The 15,722-nt window shown below is 51.6% G+C and overlaps 2 protein-coding genes across 2 annotated transcripts in view; one reads left to right on the top strand and one right to left on the bottom strand.

The window, feature by feature from the left end:
* The window catches only part of VARS2 (valyl-tRNA synthetase 2, mitochondrial), a 12,345-nt gene extending 7,231 nt beyond the window's left edge, over positions 1-5,114 (top strand). Inside the window, exons 17-29 of the mRNA XM_007449181.1 lie at positions 272-387; positions 605-675; positions 804-929; positions 1,154-1,258; positions 1,416-1,484; positions 1,608-1,686; positions 1,807-1,934; positions 2,067-2,219; positions 3,009-3,215; positions 3,916-4,027; positions 4,171-4,346; positions 4,531-4,659; positions 4,776-5,114. Coding sequence (XP_007449243.1) covers positions 272-387; positions 605-675; positions 804-929; positions 1,154-1,258; positions 1,416-1,484; positions 1,608-1,686; positions 1,807-1,934; positions 2,067-2,219; positions 3,009-3,215; positions 3,916-4,027; positions 4,171-4,346; positions 4,531-4,659; positions 4,776-4,871 — 1,567 coding nt within the window. The 3' untranslated portion in view covers positions 4,872-5,114. The remainder of the gene's footprint in view (positions 1-271; positions 388-604; positions 676-803; positions 930-1,153; positions 1,259-1,415; positions 1,485-1,607; positions 1,687-1,806; positions 1,935-2,066; positions 2,220-3,008; positions 3,216-3,915; positions 4,028-4,170; positions 4,347-4,530; positions 4,660-4,775) is intronic.
* Positions 5,115-9,251: 4,137 nt separating this feature from the next.
* SFTA2 (surfactant associated 2) lies at positions 9,252-10,100 on the bottom strand. The gene is made up of 3 exons (XM_007449180.1): positions 9,938-10,100; positions 9,601-9,689; positions 9,252-9,462 (listed from the first exon to the last, which is right to left on the bottom strand). Exons 1-3 carry the CDS (start codon positions 9,996-9,998, stop codon positions 9,376-9,378), a joined length of 237 nt encoding a protein of 78 aa, XP_007449242.1. The 5' UTR covers positions 9,999-10,100; the 3' UTR covers positions 9,252-9,375.
* Positions 10,101-15,722: the final 5,622 nt, after the last annotated feature.

The raw sequence follows: 15,722 nt of genomic DNA, 5'->3' as shown, positions 1-15,722 counted from the left end.
GGGGGGGGGGGGGGGAGGGCTGGGTGTGGCTGAAAGAGCCGTAGCACAGGAGTCCCAGGACTTCCAGTGCCCGTCCCAGCTCTCTGCCTTTGCTGTGCTTTCTGGTCTTGGTCATGTAAACATGTGTTGTGTGATCAGAGCTCCTGAGCTGGCGATTCTTCATCTCCCCACCAGAGGGTGCCGTCCACTCTCAGACCACCTGAGAACATGAAAACTCAGTGGTGTTTCACACCGGTCAGGTGCTGGTCTTCCTCACTCTTCCCTGCCCCTTACATCTGCAGGGCGACGCGAAGGACTGTTGGGTGGTCGGGCGGACAGAGGCTGAGGCCAGAGAAGTAGCTGCAGAATTGACAGGGAGACCAGGGGCGGAGCTGACCCTGGAGAGGGGTGGGTACCGGAGCTGGGGAGGGCAGGGGAGGGTGTCTGGGTACTGAGGGAACAGGTTCTGAGGTAGAGAAGCTAGGGTCGGGAAAGCTGGGAAGGGGGCAGAGGGCTCGACCCCTGGTCTCTGTGGGTGGGACTTGGGCTGGAAAGGTGGGTAGAAGTGGGCTGAGGTTCTGAAGCTGAGGTTCCAATTGTCCCCATTCCCCATTCTGTTTCCCAGACCCCGATGTCCTGGATACCTGGTTCTCCTCGGCTCTTTTCCCCTTTTCTGCCCTGGGCTGGCCCCAAGAGGTGAGGTGGGTTGAGAGGAAGAGAGTGAAGGTGGGGATGAGGAAGTGGGCCCCAGGGCCCCCAGAGAGTCTCGAGAAGAGCTGGAGGCCCTGGGCTTAGGCCTCTCACTGCTTATCTTTTTCTCCTAGACCCCAGACCTGGCTCGTTTCTACCCCCTGTCACTTTTGGAAACGGGTGGTGACCTCTTGCTGTTCTGGGTGGGCCGCATGGTCATGTTGGGGACCCAGCTCACAGGGCAGCTCCCCTTCAGCAAGGTAATGGCCCGGCCCTTTGGTGCCCTGCCCCTCTCTGTGACTCCCCAGTCTTCCCCAAGCCTTGTTTGTCCATTCTAACCCCTAATGTGGGGTTTTCTGTGTTCCCAGTTCCTTTGTCCTGATTCACTTCCCAGCCTAACCCCTAAAGCCTGGAGGACAGCCAGGGGATCCTCCAGGGGAAAGTTCTCCAGGCCCCCCTCTGCTGACCCCCTCCATGCCCCCAGGTGTTGCTGCACTCCATGGTTCGGGACAGGCAGGGCCGGAAGATGAGCAAGTCGCTGGGGAATGTGCTGGATCCACGGGACATCATCAATGGGGTGGAGCTGCAGGTCAGGATGAAGGGCCCAAAGAGGGATGGGGTTTTCAGGAGAGAGGAAGGTAGGAAAGGGGCTGGCAGGGTGGGCTGGAGCTGGGAGGGTCAGTAGGTGGGACCCTTGTAGGGGCAGGGTCTTCCACTGAGGCCAGTGAATTACTCATCCACCCCAGGTGCTGCAGGAGAAGCTGAGGGATGGGAACTTGGACCCTGCAGAGCTGGTGATCGCGGCCTCAGCACAGGTGAGCTGCCAGTGTCTGACCCATCCCAGCCTCTAGCTCGTGGCCACCGGTTTCCTTTGCAACCCAGCTCTGGCCCTGCAGCCTCATAGGCAGCTGCCACCCCTCTTCTCTTTCTGGTTACAGAGAAAGGACTTCCCTCATGGGATCCCCGAGTGTGGGACAGATGCCCTGAGATTCGCCCTGTGCTCCCATGGGGCCCTGGGTAAGCCCGGGTGAGGGCAGCCGGCGGCAGCCTCTGTGCAGTGGGGCAGGGCGGGGCAGGGCCATGGACTCCCCATGCAGCCACCACCAGTGCATGCTCCCTCCTGTCTCTCCCTCCCAGGGGGCGACTTGCACCTGTCTGTCTCTGAGGTCCTGAGCTTCAGACATTTCTGCAATAAGATCTGGAATGCCCTGCGCTTTATCCTGAATGCTCTTGGGGAGAAATTCATACCCCAGCCTGCAGAGGAGGTAAGAGAGAAAGAAGGGGTGCTTGGGAGCTGGGTAGTCCGACATCTGAGGCTTGGTGGAGGCGTCTAGAAGGAGAGGAGGCAGCGGAGTGGGAGTCAAGCTGTCCCACCCTGAAGCCCCTTCTGCCCGCAGCTGTCCCCCGCCTCCCCCATGGACGCCTGGATCCTCAGCTGCCTGGCCCGCACTGCCCGGGACTGCGAGCGGGGCTTCCTCACCTGTGAGCTCGCACTCGTCACCCATGCCCTGCACCACTTCTGGCTTCACAACCTCTGTGACGTCTACTTGGTGAGTGAGGCGAGGGCACTCCCCCTGCAGACCTGCTTCCTGTGCCCTGGCGGAGAGCTCTGAACTGGGTTCCTAATTCATCCCCCCGGACAGGAAGACAGATGAGATGGAGAAATCCTAATTCCCCTCTTCCCTGGGACTGGTCCAGGCGCTGTTCCCTGCCTGTCAGCAGAAGAGAGAGGAGGAGGAGGGGAGATTTCTAGAAAACTCAGTCTGACAAAGCAGGATTGGGAGGCAGATCGAGATTTTTTAGTCCCTGTGATTGCTGGGTTTGGACCCTGGGCAGGCTGGGAGCTGGGAGCAGACAGGGAGGAAGAGTAGGGGTCTTTAGACCAAGGGCTTCTCTCAGAGGGAGGGCTTGTTAACCGTGGAGTGTCAGTCCCATCCCAGAGCAGCTCAGCCAGCAGGTTGGGGGGTGACTGGCAGGAATGTTCATTTCTTGGCCCAGGTGATGCTGACACTGATGGCCCAGGACCACTGCCCTAGATTTCTGTTTCACAACTTTTTAAAAAATGTCTGTCTCTTTTTGATTAAAAAAACTCAGTGCTTTTCATCCTGAACGACACAAACCTCCCTAACAATTTTATTCCCCACCCATCCCTGAGAGTCCCCGCCCTAGATTTCCCATTGTCACGTGCTCCACACTGTGTCCAGGGACAGTTGATGGTCTCAGAGATGCTGGGTACTCCTGCCCGTGTTTACCCACAGCATCCCCACTGATAGGGCGGCGAGTGTGTGGAGGAAGGACATGGCCATGGATGGCCCCTGACCCCTTGGCCTCCTCCCTAGGAGGCTGTGAAGCCGGTGCTGTTGCACTTGCCCCGCCCCCCGGGGCCTCTTCAGGTCCTGTTCTCCTGCGCTGACATCGGTCTCCGCCTCCTTGCCCCGCTGATGCCCTTCCTGGCTGAAGAGCTCTGGCAGAGGCTGCCCCCCAGGCCTGGAGGCGCCCCTGCCCCCAGCATCTGTGTTGCCCCCTACCCCAGTGCCCGCAGCTTGGTGAGTCACGTCCATGGAGTCTTGGAGTGGGACTTCTGGTCACGGCGTGGGGAGCAGTCTTCTAGAAGTGCTTGCTGCTGTGGGGTCGTTGACAGTGGTGGTCTGTATTTTGCCGTGGAGTCTTTGGGAGGATGGATTGTTCCTGTAGGGCTGGGATAACTCCAGGGTGTTGGGGGCAGTATTAGCAAGTAGTTAGAGTAGGATGTTGTCACCAGACTGACACTAGCCGTGTGACCGTGTATCGGTTAGTAATAGTATATGTCATGGTTGTGATGAGATTAGTTGTTAGTGATAAGATATCCCAAAAATCTTAGTGCAGTTTTAAGCTGTAATAACTTGAGAAGGATAAAATGCTACAAACTCACCCAAAAAATAATTCTAAAGTTTAACTCAATTTCTTTTTTACTTACTTGGTTTTGTGAGTTTTGAATAATACCTTTTAAATTCTGATTTTTGGTTGTTTGTCATCTCCAGTCAGAGCACCTAAACAGACATTAACCAGCGATCATCTAAGACCTTCTTAGATGACACCCCGGTTTTTGCCATGTTCCGTTCCTTGAGGTGGTGAATTACGTTTGTGGTGGAGAGAGCAGATCGTTGCTCTAAGGAGACAGGGGTGGGTGGGTGGAGGTTAGAGCCAGGAGAGTTGAGACCGAGTCTCCCAGGTGCCTGCTTACCCACTCTGGGCGCCCATCTCCAGGAGCACTGGCACCAGCCCGAGCTGGAGCGGCACTTCTCCCGGGTCCAGGAGGCTGTGCAGGCGCTGAGGGCTCTCCGCGCCACGTACCAGCTCACCAAGGCCCGGCCCCGAGGTGAGGCGGGCCCTGGGCTCCTGAGTCTGCAGACAGGAGGGGCTGGTGGGGAAGAGGGGGAGCCTGGAGGACAGAGCCCACAGTTGGGAGGTGCAGGATGAGGAGCTGATCTCTTGACCCTGACAGTTTGCTTTCCTCCCCAGTGCTGCTGCAGAGCTCAGAGCCAGGAGAGCAGGGCCTCTTTGAGGCCTTCCTGGAGCCCCTGGGCACCCTGGGCCACTGTGGGGCCGTGGGCCTTCTACCCCCAGCTGCAGCAGCTCCCTCGGGCTGGGCCCAGGCCGCTCTCAGTGACACCGTTCAAGTCTACATGGAGCTGCAGGTGACCAGAGGAGACTGTAGGAGGGAGGGGTGGGGTTGAAAAGGATGTTGGGAGGAGGGCAAGGGGCGGGTTCTATAAAAGTGAGGGCGGGGGCGGGGGGAAAGTGAGGAGGGATCTTAGAATGGGGGCAAGGGCATGCTGGGTGGATTGCAGATGTCTGAGCCTTCTCTCTGTTCTTCCGCAGGGCCTGGTGGACCCGCAGACCCACCTGCCTCGGCTAGCTGCCCGAAGACACAAGTTGCAGAAGCAGCTTGATGGCCTCATAGCCCGGACCCCATCAGAGGGAGAGGCAGAGACTCAGAGGCAGCAGAGGGTGAGTCTGGGGCAGGCCACCCAGGATGCCCGACTCCCTAAGGGAATGTGGGCTGGGGACAGGGGTGGTGGGGGGAGGCTATACCTCCATCCTCACCTGCTTCTCTCCTTGCCAAGCTTTCTTCCCTCCAGTTGGAACTGTCAAAACTGGACAAGGCGGCCTCTCACCTCCGGCACTTGATGGATGTGTCTCCCAGCCCTGGGGAGCTTTGAGCTCTAACCATCCCTGGTAGCTTTCCTCCCTCCCAGACCTACCTTTGAGGACAGATTCGGCAGCTGTCCTGGTGCCGTGGAGCCTCAGAGACCATGTGGTCCAGTTCCCTCCTTCGTCAATGAGGAAACAGACTGGTTTGGTCAGAGTGACTGGGTGTCCTCGAGACGCTCACGTTTTTGCCCCAGCCTCCCTCCTATGCAGTCCCACCTGGAAGTTTAGGAATGAGGAAATTCAGATAAACTAAAAAACCCAAACATGTCTGCTTGTGGTCCTTTTGTCCCTCTTTCCCCCAGCGGTGACTTTCCGCCTCTTGGTTGTTCCCTGACACTTTGGTCTGGGAGAGAGGCGGGTGGCCTCTTAGCGCTGGGTTCTGGGCCACAGTGGGAGTGTGGGTGCTGGGCGGGGCTCCCTCATTGGAGGAAGGAGGAGCTCTGGTAGGGCCTGGGAACAGTGACCTGGCTTCCACCTACTTCCTGCACTTACTGACAATGGCCCGACTTCTGCAGGCCCTTCCTCTTCTGCTTCTCACCAGAAGGAAGCTTCCCTGCTTATTGGCCTTATCTCCGAGGGTTCTGAGAGGATCCGGGACTTCCTGCAGGCCTCAGGGGAGCTGTAGGTTGTGCTGGGGATTGAGTTCCCCCCTGCTTCTGTGTACCTGAAACCAGAGTGCCAGGAACACACCGCCCAGCCCCAGGCAGGGATATACAGGTGCGCAGATGCCCACCTAGCCACCTCCACCTCCAACACCTTGTCTCATTGGTGGAATTCAGGGGCCTGGCCCTTCCACACCCAAGTGACATTCTGTCCAGCAGCTCTGAGAAACTACTGTATGTGCGGGCCTATACTGGGCTGGGTCCTCTGTGGTGCCATTTAATCCTCCCAAGAACCTCATGAGGTAGATATTTGCTCCATTTTAGAGTTGAAGAAATGCGCTTAGGGAATAAAACTAGTCCAAAGTGTCAACTGGGATTCAACCCAGTAAGTTAGGTGCAAGTTTTCTAACTGCTGTAACCAAGCTTTAAAGATAATGGTGGCTAATCTATAAAAATACTGAATCACTGTGTTGTGCACCTGAAACTAATATTGTAAATCAACTAGACTTCAACTCAAAAATAAAAAAAGTTATTTTAGAAAAAATCAACAACAAAGATAATGGCTCAGACGAGGTGGGTGTTTCTTTTGCTGGGCAGAAGCAGTGCAGGACTCTGAGCTAGAGGGTCCCACACCCCTTTTGATCTTACTTTCCTGACATTTTGATATACTCTTCCCAACTCTGGGTCTTAGATCTTCTCGCACCAGTATATCCACATCCCACCCAGAGGGAAAGGAAAAGGAGGGAGTGAGCACCTTCCTTTTTCCCTTCCCCCAGTTCAACAAGTATTTCTTGAGCACCTATTATATGCTGGGCCATATTCTGGACCATTGGATTCATCAATGAATGAAACAAACACCTCTGCCGCTGTAGTTCTTTCATTCTAGCAGGGAGAGTCAGAAATAACACATGTAAATAGATAAACTAGTGTGTCTGAAGGTCATAAATGCCAGGGGGGAAAAGGGTGAAATAAGGTAGGGGGCTTGGGTGCCTATGTGTGTTGTGGGGAGGCAGGTTGTAATATGAAATGGGTCAGGGCAGAACTCATAAAGGTGAGGTTTAAGTAAAGACTTGCAGGAGTAAAGACTTGAGGTTTAAGTAAAGACATCCAAGTGGATGTCTGAGAGAAGAGTGTTCCAGGTAGAGGGAAGAGCCAGAGCAAAACAGTAAGATGGGAGTACACCTGGAGAGCTCAAAGAGTAGCAAGGAGGTGGTAGGGGGCGGGGGGGGAGAGTGAGAGGTGAACTCAGGAAGGTAAGGGATGTGGTAGGGATCAGGGAAGACTCAAGGCAATCATCTAGACCTGTGCTGTCCAAAATGGTAGCCACTTGACTATCTAAATTAAATAAAACTAAACATTCAGTTTTTCAGTCACACTAGCCACGTTTCAAGTATTTGATAGCCACGTGTGGCTAGTGGCTACCATATTGGTCAGTGCAGGTTATAAAATAAAACATTTCCATCATCATGAGAATTTCTATTGTAAAGTGCTGGTCTAGGACCTTGTAGGCCTTTGTAAAGACTTTGTTTTCTTCCCTCTGGGAGAAGGGAAAGGAAAGGAAGTGACTTTCCTGTCAAGGATATTACCAGGAAGTTGTATACATACTTCCTTTCTACTTGCAACCCGTTGGACTGAACCTGATCACAAGGCCATTCCTAACTGCAAGGGAGGCTGGGAAATGTAACATAGCCATGTGCTCAGCTAATATTTACATGACTATCCAAAAGGAGGGGAATGACTATTAGGGGAAAGTTAGCAGCCTCTGCCACCCCTAGGTCTAGTGAACCCCAAAGCATTCTTTTTACTGCCCCACTCTGCCTTGAGTCTGGGAAGAGAATTCTTTGAGAAAAGAATCTGGAAATCACAGCCCTGTGATCCCAGGCCCTGAGATTCGAGAACCAGGTTAAGAAGCAGTTAGCTTGGGAGTTCGGGACTGACATGTACACACTGCTATATTTAAAATAGATAACCAACAAGGACCTACTGTATAGCACAGGAAACTCTGCTCAATATTCTCTGACAACCTAAATGGGAAAAGAATTTGAAAAAGAATAGATACATGTATATGTATGGCTGAATCACTTTGCTTTACACCTGAAACTAATACAACATTGTTAATCAACTATACTCCAATATAAAATAAAAATTAAAAAAAATTAAAAGAAGCAGTTATCTGTCTGTTCCTCCAGCCTTTTGGAGATCCAGACATTTAATCCCTTGACTTGTTTGGGGCCTATTCACTTGACCCATGGGTGTCACCTGCCCACCAGTGCAGGCTAGGGGCCAGTCATGAAATTTTGGGGCCCTTTGGAGCCCCCAGCTATCTCTCCTCCAGGCCAATAGTCTCAGGACAATTGTCAAGGAAACTAAAGGAATTTTGTTTTCCTATGCTTTCTCATTTTCAGGGATACTCCATATGGAACTGTTGTCTTCCCCTCCCTCCAAAGGAGTCGGTCTCTAGTTTCACATGGTAGTGATGGTGTGTGGGGGAGGGGGGGTGGGGTTGGTAGGACAGGTATTGTGGACAACAGGAGGCAATCATACCAATGCCCTCCACATGGTCAAGTCTGGGCTGCATGCTTGCATTTTGAGACAGCCGGTAAGAAGTCAAGATCATCTTGAGTGTAGAGTCAGATGTGTACCTGCCTCAAGAAAAGCAGGAGATGGGAATTCCCTGGCGGCCCAGTGATTAGGAGTCTGCACTTCTACTGCAGGGAGCACGGGTTCAATCTCTGGTTGGGGAACTGGGATCCTGCAAACCGGGCAGCCAAAAAAAAAAAAAAAAAAAAAGGCAGGAGAAGGAGGACCCCTGGGGGACTAGGATTTATGTGCTGGGACCAGGTTTCCACCCTAATAACGATCCTTACCTCCCAGGTCCACTATCTGACAGGTACCATGGCAAGTGCCCTAGGTAACTTATCCATGTAATCCTCAGACCAATCCTAGGAAGCAGGTACTATCATTATCCTCATCTGGCAGGTAAAGAAATGGAGGCTCTAAGAGAACAAGAAACTCACCTAGGATTTAAGAGTGGGCCTGTGGGACTACACGTTCCCATAGTTACCAGCACAAGAGCACCCATCCTCTTCTCCCCACCACTCTGCCAGGCTGGCCATCCTCTCACAAGCTGAACCCCTCATCTCTCACCTGAACTGCCCCCCACGCCACTTCCTGACTGACCTGTGTGGATCCCTTGGCCAGGCGGTCCATATCCTGGGGGTGTTCTGCTCACATCCCTGTCTGAGGTTCCTGAGCCCCCAGTCCCAAAGCTTAAGCAGGGGGAGATGAAATTAAAACCTTGCTTAAGCCAAGGCATTTGTCTGGTGTCAGATCTCTCCACTGCTAATGGACCTCAGTGAGTGACTTATGCTCGCTAAGCCTCAATTTCCTCATCTGTAAAATTGGATAATGAAACTTATTATGCTACATGCAAGATTGTTGCAGGCATTGAAATGGGAAAGCCTCACGCCTGGAACAAAGCAGGAATTCAATAAATGTTCCTTTTCTTTATTCCCAGGTGTTCTGAAGAACTCAGCTTGAAGTGTGTGTGTATATGCATATGTGTATGTGTATGTGTGTGTGTGTGTGTGTGTGTGTGTGTGTGTGTGTGTGTGTGTGTCCAAGCAGTTAATTCCCCAGATTCCTTCTGGCCTTTGACACTGGTGTTAGGAGAGGGAGCATCCACCCTGGAAACCCTCTGCTTAACAAGGCACAGTCAGAGACCTGAGTGTCCAATTCCATTTTGCTGCCAGCCCCTCTGCTCATGAACCCACAAAGTAAAGTCGTTGAGCTCAGCATATTTACTGCCACTCAGCAGGGTGAGGGCCTGCTGGAAGACGGGGTCAGGCATTGCACCTGCACCCCGGGGACGGGATGCCCCAGCCAAGAAGGGCACAGGCTTCGACCGCTCTCAGACTTTGCAGGTGACGTGGTGTGGGGATCCTGCATGATGCAGGGTGACATTGGTCCCTGATGGGAGGTGGAGGAGGGAGCAGAGCTGAGGGAGAGAAAGGGTTAGAGGGCGAGGTGTGAGATGGCTCTCACTCACACCCTGGAGACAGCCAGAGGCCCAAGCTGACTCAGAAATGCACTCCAAGTTCACACAGCCCCATCCTTTTCGCTCCCCAAGGACTACCTTCTCAAGCAGTCCCAGGAAGCTGGAATCATAGGAGGAATTTGCCAGAAAGGAGTCCTTCATCTTCAGTTGCAAAATCATTTCTGACCCTAGGGATCCAAAAGCACAGCTTAGGACCCAGCCACCAGGGCTGGATTCCCTCGTAGATGCAGGCAACCCCTCCTGCCCCACGCCCACCCGAGTTCCTCTTCCCTGACAAGGCCCTTCCAGACCCTCTCGCTGCAGGAGTTCAGCCCTGAACACTTAGGAGCTCAGGACTAGGGTGCCTCCATCTCTCTCATTCCCTTTCTCGGACCCTTGTCTTGGGCACCCAGGTGTCTCGCCTTCCAGACCTTACCTGTTCCCTGTGAGCTGGCGAGGAGGGTCAGGAGGATGAAGAGGGACAGCCCAGCCCCCATCGTGGCTCTATCGCTTCTTGCTTCTCAGATGGACAGAAGAGATGTCTGAAGGCCTGCTGGTCTCTCCTTAACTGGCCTGCCTTCCTACTCCCCACTCAATCCTTAGCACAGGTGTGTGTGGGGAGATGGGAGGGGGAAGCTGGGTAACTGGACTTTCCAGTTCTCTCAGTTTGGCTCTGAGGACCCAGGAGAGGGCCATTCACTGGGCTGCTGGGGAAATAGAGGGTGGTCCCCTTTCCTCGATCCTGTGCCCCACTTCTCCCCCATGTCTCGAGGTTTGAGGGGGTGGGTCCCTGGTCTCACAGAGAGGGAAGCTGAGGGTGTCCCTCTGTGCAGGTGTCTGGGCCCCACCCAAGCCTGGGCCTCTCATTGCTCTTTAGGGATTAATTATTAACTGCAATTAATTTCTATCATCCATGCCACCGAAGGGCTCTGGAATGTGGGCCCAAAAGGGAAGGGTGGATTAGGACAAGTTCTTCCCAAACCCAGGTGTTCTGTTCCCGCAGCCACATTGGCCTTCTAGGTGAGAAATCTGGGTAAGGGGTAACTTTCGTCTTTGAATATTTTGTTTTAGTTGCTCTAAAATATCCTAGCTACTCAGGCAGGGACATGAATTTTATCAAATATCCGCCCCACCGCCTGCCTTGTGCACTCACGGCAAAAGGGATTCCCTCATCCTCCCAGCCAACACCCTTTCATAAGGCACTCAGAATGGCAAACACAAGGACAGATTTGTAGAGGGAATTTGGAGCTCATCTACTTTACCCTCTTTCTTTAAAAACTGGGAAACAAAGGCTCAAAGAGGGTAAATGACTTATTAAGGTCACACAGTCAGTAGCAGAGAGATTAGAACCCATCCGTCATTCTGCCAGACACAGGGGTAAGCTCAACACACTGACAAACTTGTCACGTAAACCCTCTAGAAGGCACAAAGGCACATGCCCTTTGTCTTCTTAGCTGCCTCCCTTTTCATCTTCTCCCTCTTCCCTGCAAAACCAATGGGCCCCTGTACAGAGGGATGGAGGCAGAGAGGACCCTGGGCAGTCAGGGAGAAAAGTCAAAAGCAGGACCAGGCACCTTATCTTTGATAAAGGAGGCAGGAATATACAGTGGAGAAAAGACAGCCTCTTAAATAAGTGGTGCTGGGAAAACTGGACAGCTACATGTAAAAGAACGAAATTAGAACACTCCCTAACACCATACACAAAAATAAACTCAAAATGGATTAAAGACCTAAATGTAAGGCCGGACACTATCAAACTCTTAGAGGAAAACATAGGCAGAACACCCTATGGCATAAATCACAGCAAGATCCTTTTTGACCCACCTCCTGGGGAAATGGAAATAAAAACAAAAATAAACAAATGGGATCTAATGAAACTTAAAAGCTTTTGCACAGCAAAGGAAACCATAAACAAGATGAAAAGACAACCCTCAGAATGGGAGAAAATATTTGCAAATGAAGCAACTGACAAAGGATTAATCTCCAAAATTTACAAGCAGCTCATGCAGCTCAATATCAAAAAAGGCAAACAACCCAATCCAAATACGGGCAGAAGACCTAAACAGACATTTCTCCAAAGAAGATATACAGATTGCCAACAGACACAAGAAAGAATGCTCAATATCATTAATCATTAGAGAAATGCAAATCAAAACTACAATGAGATATCTCACACCGGTCAGAATGGCCATCATCAAAAAATCTACAAACAATAAATGCTGGAGAGGGTGTGGAGAAAAGGGAACCCTCTTGCACTGTTGGTGGGAATGTAAATTGATACAGCCACTATGGAGAATGGTATGGAGGTTCCTTAAAAAACTGAACATAGAATTACCATATAACCCAGCAATCCCACTACTGGGCATATACCCAGAGAAAACCATAGTTCAAAAAGACACATGCACCCCAATGTTCATTGCAGCACTATTCACAATAGCCAGGGCATGGAAGCAACCTAAGTGTCCATCGACAGATGAATGGATAAAGAAGTTGTAGCACATATGTACAATGGAATATTACTCAGCCATAAAAAGAAACGAAATTGAGTTATCTGTAGTGAGGTGGATAGACCTAGAGTGTGTCATACACAGTGGAGTAAGTCAGAAAGAGAAAAACAAATACCGTATGCTAACACATACATATGTAATCTAAAAAACAAACAAAAGCATGGTCATGAGGAACCTAGGGGCAAGACGGGAATAAAGACACAGACCTACTAGAGAATGGACTTGAGGACACGGGGAGGGGGAAGGGTAAGCTGTGACAAAGTGAGAGAGTGGCATGAACACACATACACTACCAAATGTAAAACCGATAGGTAGTGGGAAGCAGCCACATAGCACAGGGAGATCAGCTCGGTGCTTTGTGACCACCTAGAGGGTGGGATAGGGAGGGTGGGAGGGAGGGAGACGCAAGAGGGAAGAGATATGGGGATATATGTATATGTATAACTGATTCACTTTGTTATAAAGCAGAAACTAACACATATAATTGTTATATGTGTTTATTGGAGTATAATTGTAAAGCAATTATACTCCAATAAAAATGTTACCAAAAAAAAAAAAGCAGGACCAGGGAAATGGAGAGATGGAGGGAGACACTGTCTATCCCATAAAAGTAAACAAAGTGCGATCCCAGGGCTCCCAGACTTGTACTGGAGAGCAGGAAGCCCAGAGTGGGAAGAATTAATAAACAAAAAGATCATCAGACATAGGAGGTAAGAGCAGAGGTGAGAAGGTGGGAACATAGAGAGATGCCTTGGGGCATCTGAGTCCTCTTAAGAGAAGAGTGGGAGCATGCCCATGTCTTTCTCAGCTGGCCCTCTTCTTTCCATGTAATCATAGCTGAGGCTTCTGTGTGCTAGGCACCTTAGAAACATTATTTCCTTTAATGCTTATTATGGCCCTTTGAAGTCCCAGTTTTAGGGGTGAAGAAACGAAGACTTCGATAGGTCATGTGACTTGCCCAAGCCCGCACAGCTTAGAAGTGGTGGATTCCAGTGCGGTGGATTTAGAGCTGGGTTCTGAACTTGCTCATTGCACTGTCTCTGAACATGATGACTGTCTGTACCAGGTGTCTCTCTTCTCCAGTCACCCCTTCTCAGCCAAATGAATGGAAAGCTCTGTGGGCTGCAGCCATTGGGAACGAAGGATGACTCAGGTGTTCACCCTCCTGCCCTGCCTTGGGCTCTCCTAAGAGTCAGATGCAGTCCCCAGATAGTGACGTTCTCCACCCACACCCAGCTCCCAAATCCTGCTTCCACAAGGGACCCGTATATCCTCACCTGCAATGGTTATACTTCTAGGAGCAAGAGGACCTTGGGAATAGGACACCTGGGTCTCTTCCCTTTGAAGAGGGCCTCGGCTGGGGACTGACTTGGGCCTGGGGGTTAGATCCCTAATCCGGAAAGAGCCTGAGAGGCTGGTAGGGGAGTCCTCAGGATCTTACTCACTCTCCCCCTCACCCAGGGCTTCCTGGGATCAGGCTGGGACAGATTAGTCCCCTAGGGACAGCTTGGTGGCCTCTCCCTGGGGATGGAGATCCTGGTGTTGATGGAGGCCCTGGCACACCTGGCTCTCCCGAGACTTGTAATAAGGCCTCAAAGCCTTTAAAGAGGCGGGGAGACAGTCCTGGAAACGCACCTCAGCGGGCATCATGGATGCTGCACTGGTGCTACTCTTGGGCTTGCAGGCCTTGGCTGGCTACGGTGAGCACCCGGGCTCTGACGTGAGGCACTAGGATCAAGACATGGACTCTGGACCCAGGGAGATGGCCAACTCTTCTAACACCATCTTATCATCTTTCTTCTTCTTCCAACAGCTCAGCTGATCCCATTGGGGACCTCTAACTCTGGAGGCATCTCCATCACCTCTGGGGATGTCTCTGCTGGTCTCCCAACTGCCTCTGGGGATATCTCTGCAGGTCTCCCTACCATCTCTGTGAGTTTCTCAAGTTTCTTCAACATCTGGGGCTTTGCCCAGCAGTCCTCAGACTTTAGATCTGACCATTTTGGGGAGTACGACAGGAGTGGTATCAGCTTTGCCAGGTGATACCTCTGTTGCTCAGTCCATCTCTGAAGGACTCTTTGGCTTGGTCCATGGCGTTGGGTGGGGGCTTCCTGTGTTCAGCCCTGAGTAAGTTGTTAGTTCCCCGGAACCTCACTGAAGCAGTATCCTGGCCTTGGCGGCTATACAGAGGCTCCCCTTCTTCTTTTCAACTCATCAACTTTTTCTCTTAGTGCCTTTTGTATCCTGCCTAAGACATTTTTTTGCCTACTTCAAGGTCATGAAGATATTCTACTACACGTTCTTCCAGAAACTTCATTATTTTTGCTTTCAAATTTAAACCTATTATGCATCTCGGATTAATTTCTGTGTATGGAGGGGGGTAGGGGTCAAGATTCCTTGCAGATAACCAGCTGCCCCAGAACAATTCATTTCAAAGACCCTCCTCTCTCCCCACCATTGAAATGTGTGAGTCCCTTTATCAAAAGTCAAGTGACCATGTATGTGTGGGTCTATTTCCGGACTCTCTCCTGTTCTGTCTGTTTTTACTCCAGTGCCACGGTCCTTAATGTCTGCAGCTTTGCAGCAAGACTTGAGGTCTGCTAGTGTACGTCTTCCACTTTTGTTTTTCTTTAAGACTGTCTTAGCTATTCTCAGTCCTTTGATTTTCATTGAATCAGTTTGTCAATTTCTACCAAAAACTTGCTAGGATTTCAGTTGAGGGGGCACTGGATGGAATTGCTGCTTCTGTTCTCGTTCACATCTCCTCTAGCTGTTTTCCCCTCTGCCTTTCTGGGATCTTTCTTGGCCACAACAGCCCCTGGAACTGCGTCACCTGTGCCTGGGACCGCCACACCAAGTGGAGCTGTCTCAGGAAGTTCCATTGCCACCACAGCTGGGGCGGCCACCAGCTCAGCGTTCCGACCTGAGCTCAGCGTCCTGACCTGTAATGTGCTCTTGTTTGCATTGGGTCATTGACCTGCAGGCAGCTCGGCTCCTGGAGAGGAGTGTAGGGACAGACATTAGGACCTGCTTTCAACTGTGTTTTGAGTATTTCTGAGGATGTCTCCAATACTTAAAAGGGTGTCGGTTCTCCCTCAAGCCTCTTGTCCGACCAGCAGCCAGATGTCTGGTTACCTGATTGCTTCCTCAAAAGGTTTTCAACTTTACTCCTCGTGGCCCAATCTGTCTTTCCAGGGCAACAAGCATCCCCTCCACAGATCCTGTCCTCCCTCCTCCCTCTGTCTCCCTCCTCCCCTCCCCTTCAATCCTCGTCTCCCCATCAGGCAGTCTGAGGGCAGGAAATGAGTGGAGGGAAAACACACAACCGACTCTGGCTCCCCTTAGAGATCAGAGCTAGTGTGGGGCGGTGGGAGGACAGGGGGGCTCAGAAGAGGGAGAGAGACCCACCCAGGGACCCTCACAGTGCAGAGACATCACAGATGGAGAGAGACGCGGACAATAGAGCCTGCGATATGGAGGAAGGTTCAGAAAGACGGAGAGACGTGCATGTCAGTGAGGACTTTAGAGACTGACAGACACGTCCACAGGTGTCGGGAAGAGGTGACTGGGGCTTGGAGTGAAGCCCTTTAAAACCTCCTCCACTGAGATTCTGTTCCTGAGATGACAAGACAGAACTCCACAGAGAAACGTGGTCTTAGAGTTACATAGATGTCAGAGTCACAGAAGGAAAGACGGAAAGTCACAGAGGGCAGT

Source organism: Lipotes vexillifer, unplaced genomic scaffold (genome assembly GCF_000442215.2).
Source record: "Lipotes vexillifer unplaced genomic scaffold, Lipotes_vexillifer_v1.1 scaffold657, whole genome shotgun sequence".
Classification (NCBI taxonomy): Eukaryota; Metazoa; Chordata; class Mammalia; order Artiodactyla; family Lipotidae; genus Lipotes; species Lipotes vexillifer.
The sequence above is the reverse complement of the archived record's forward strand: the minus strand, read 5'-3'. Positions and strand labels throughout refer to the sequence as shown.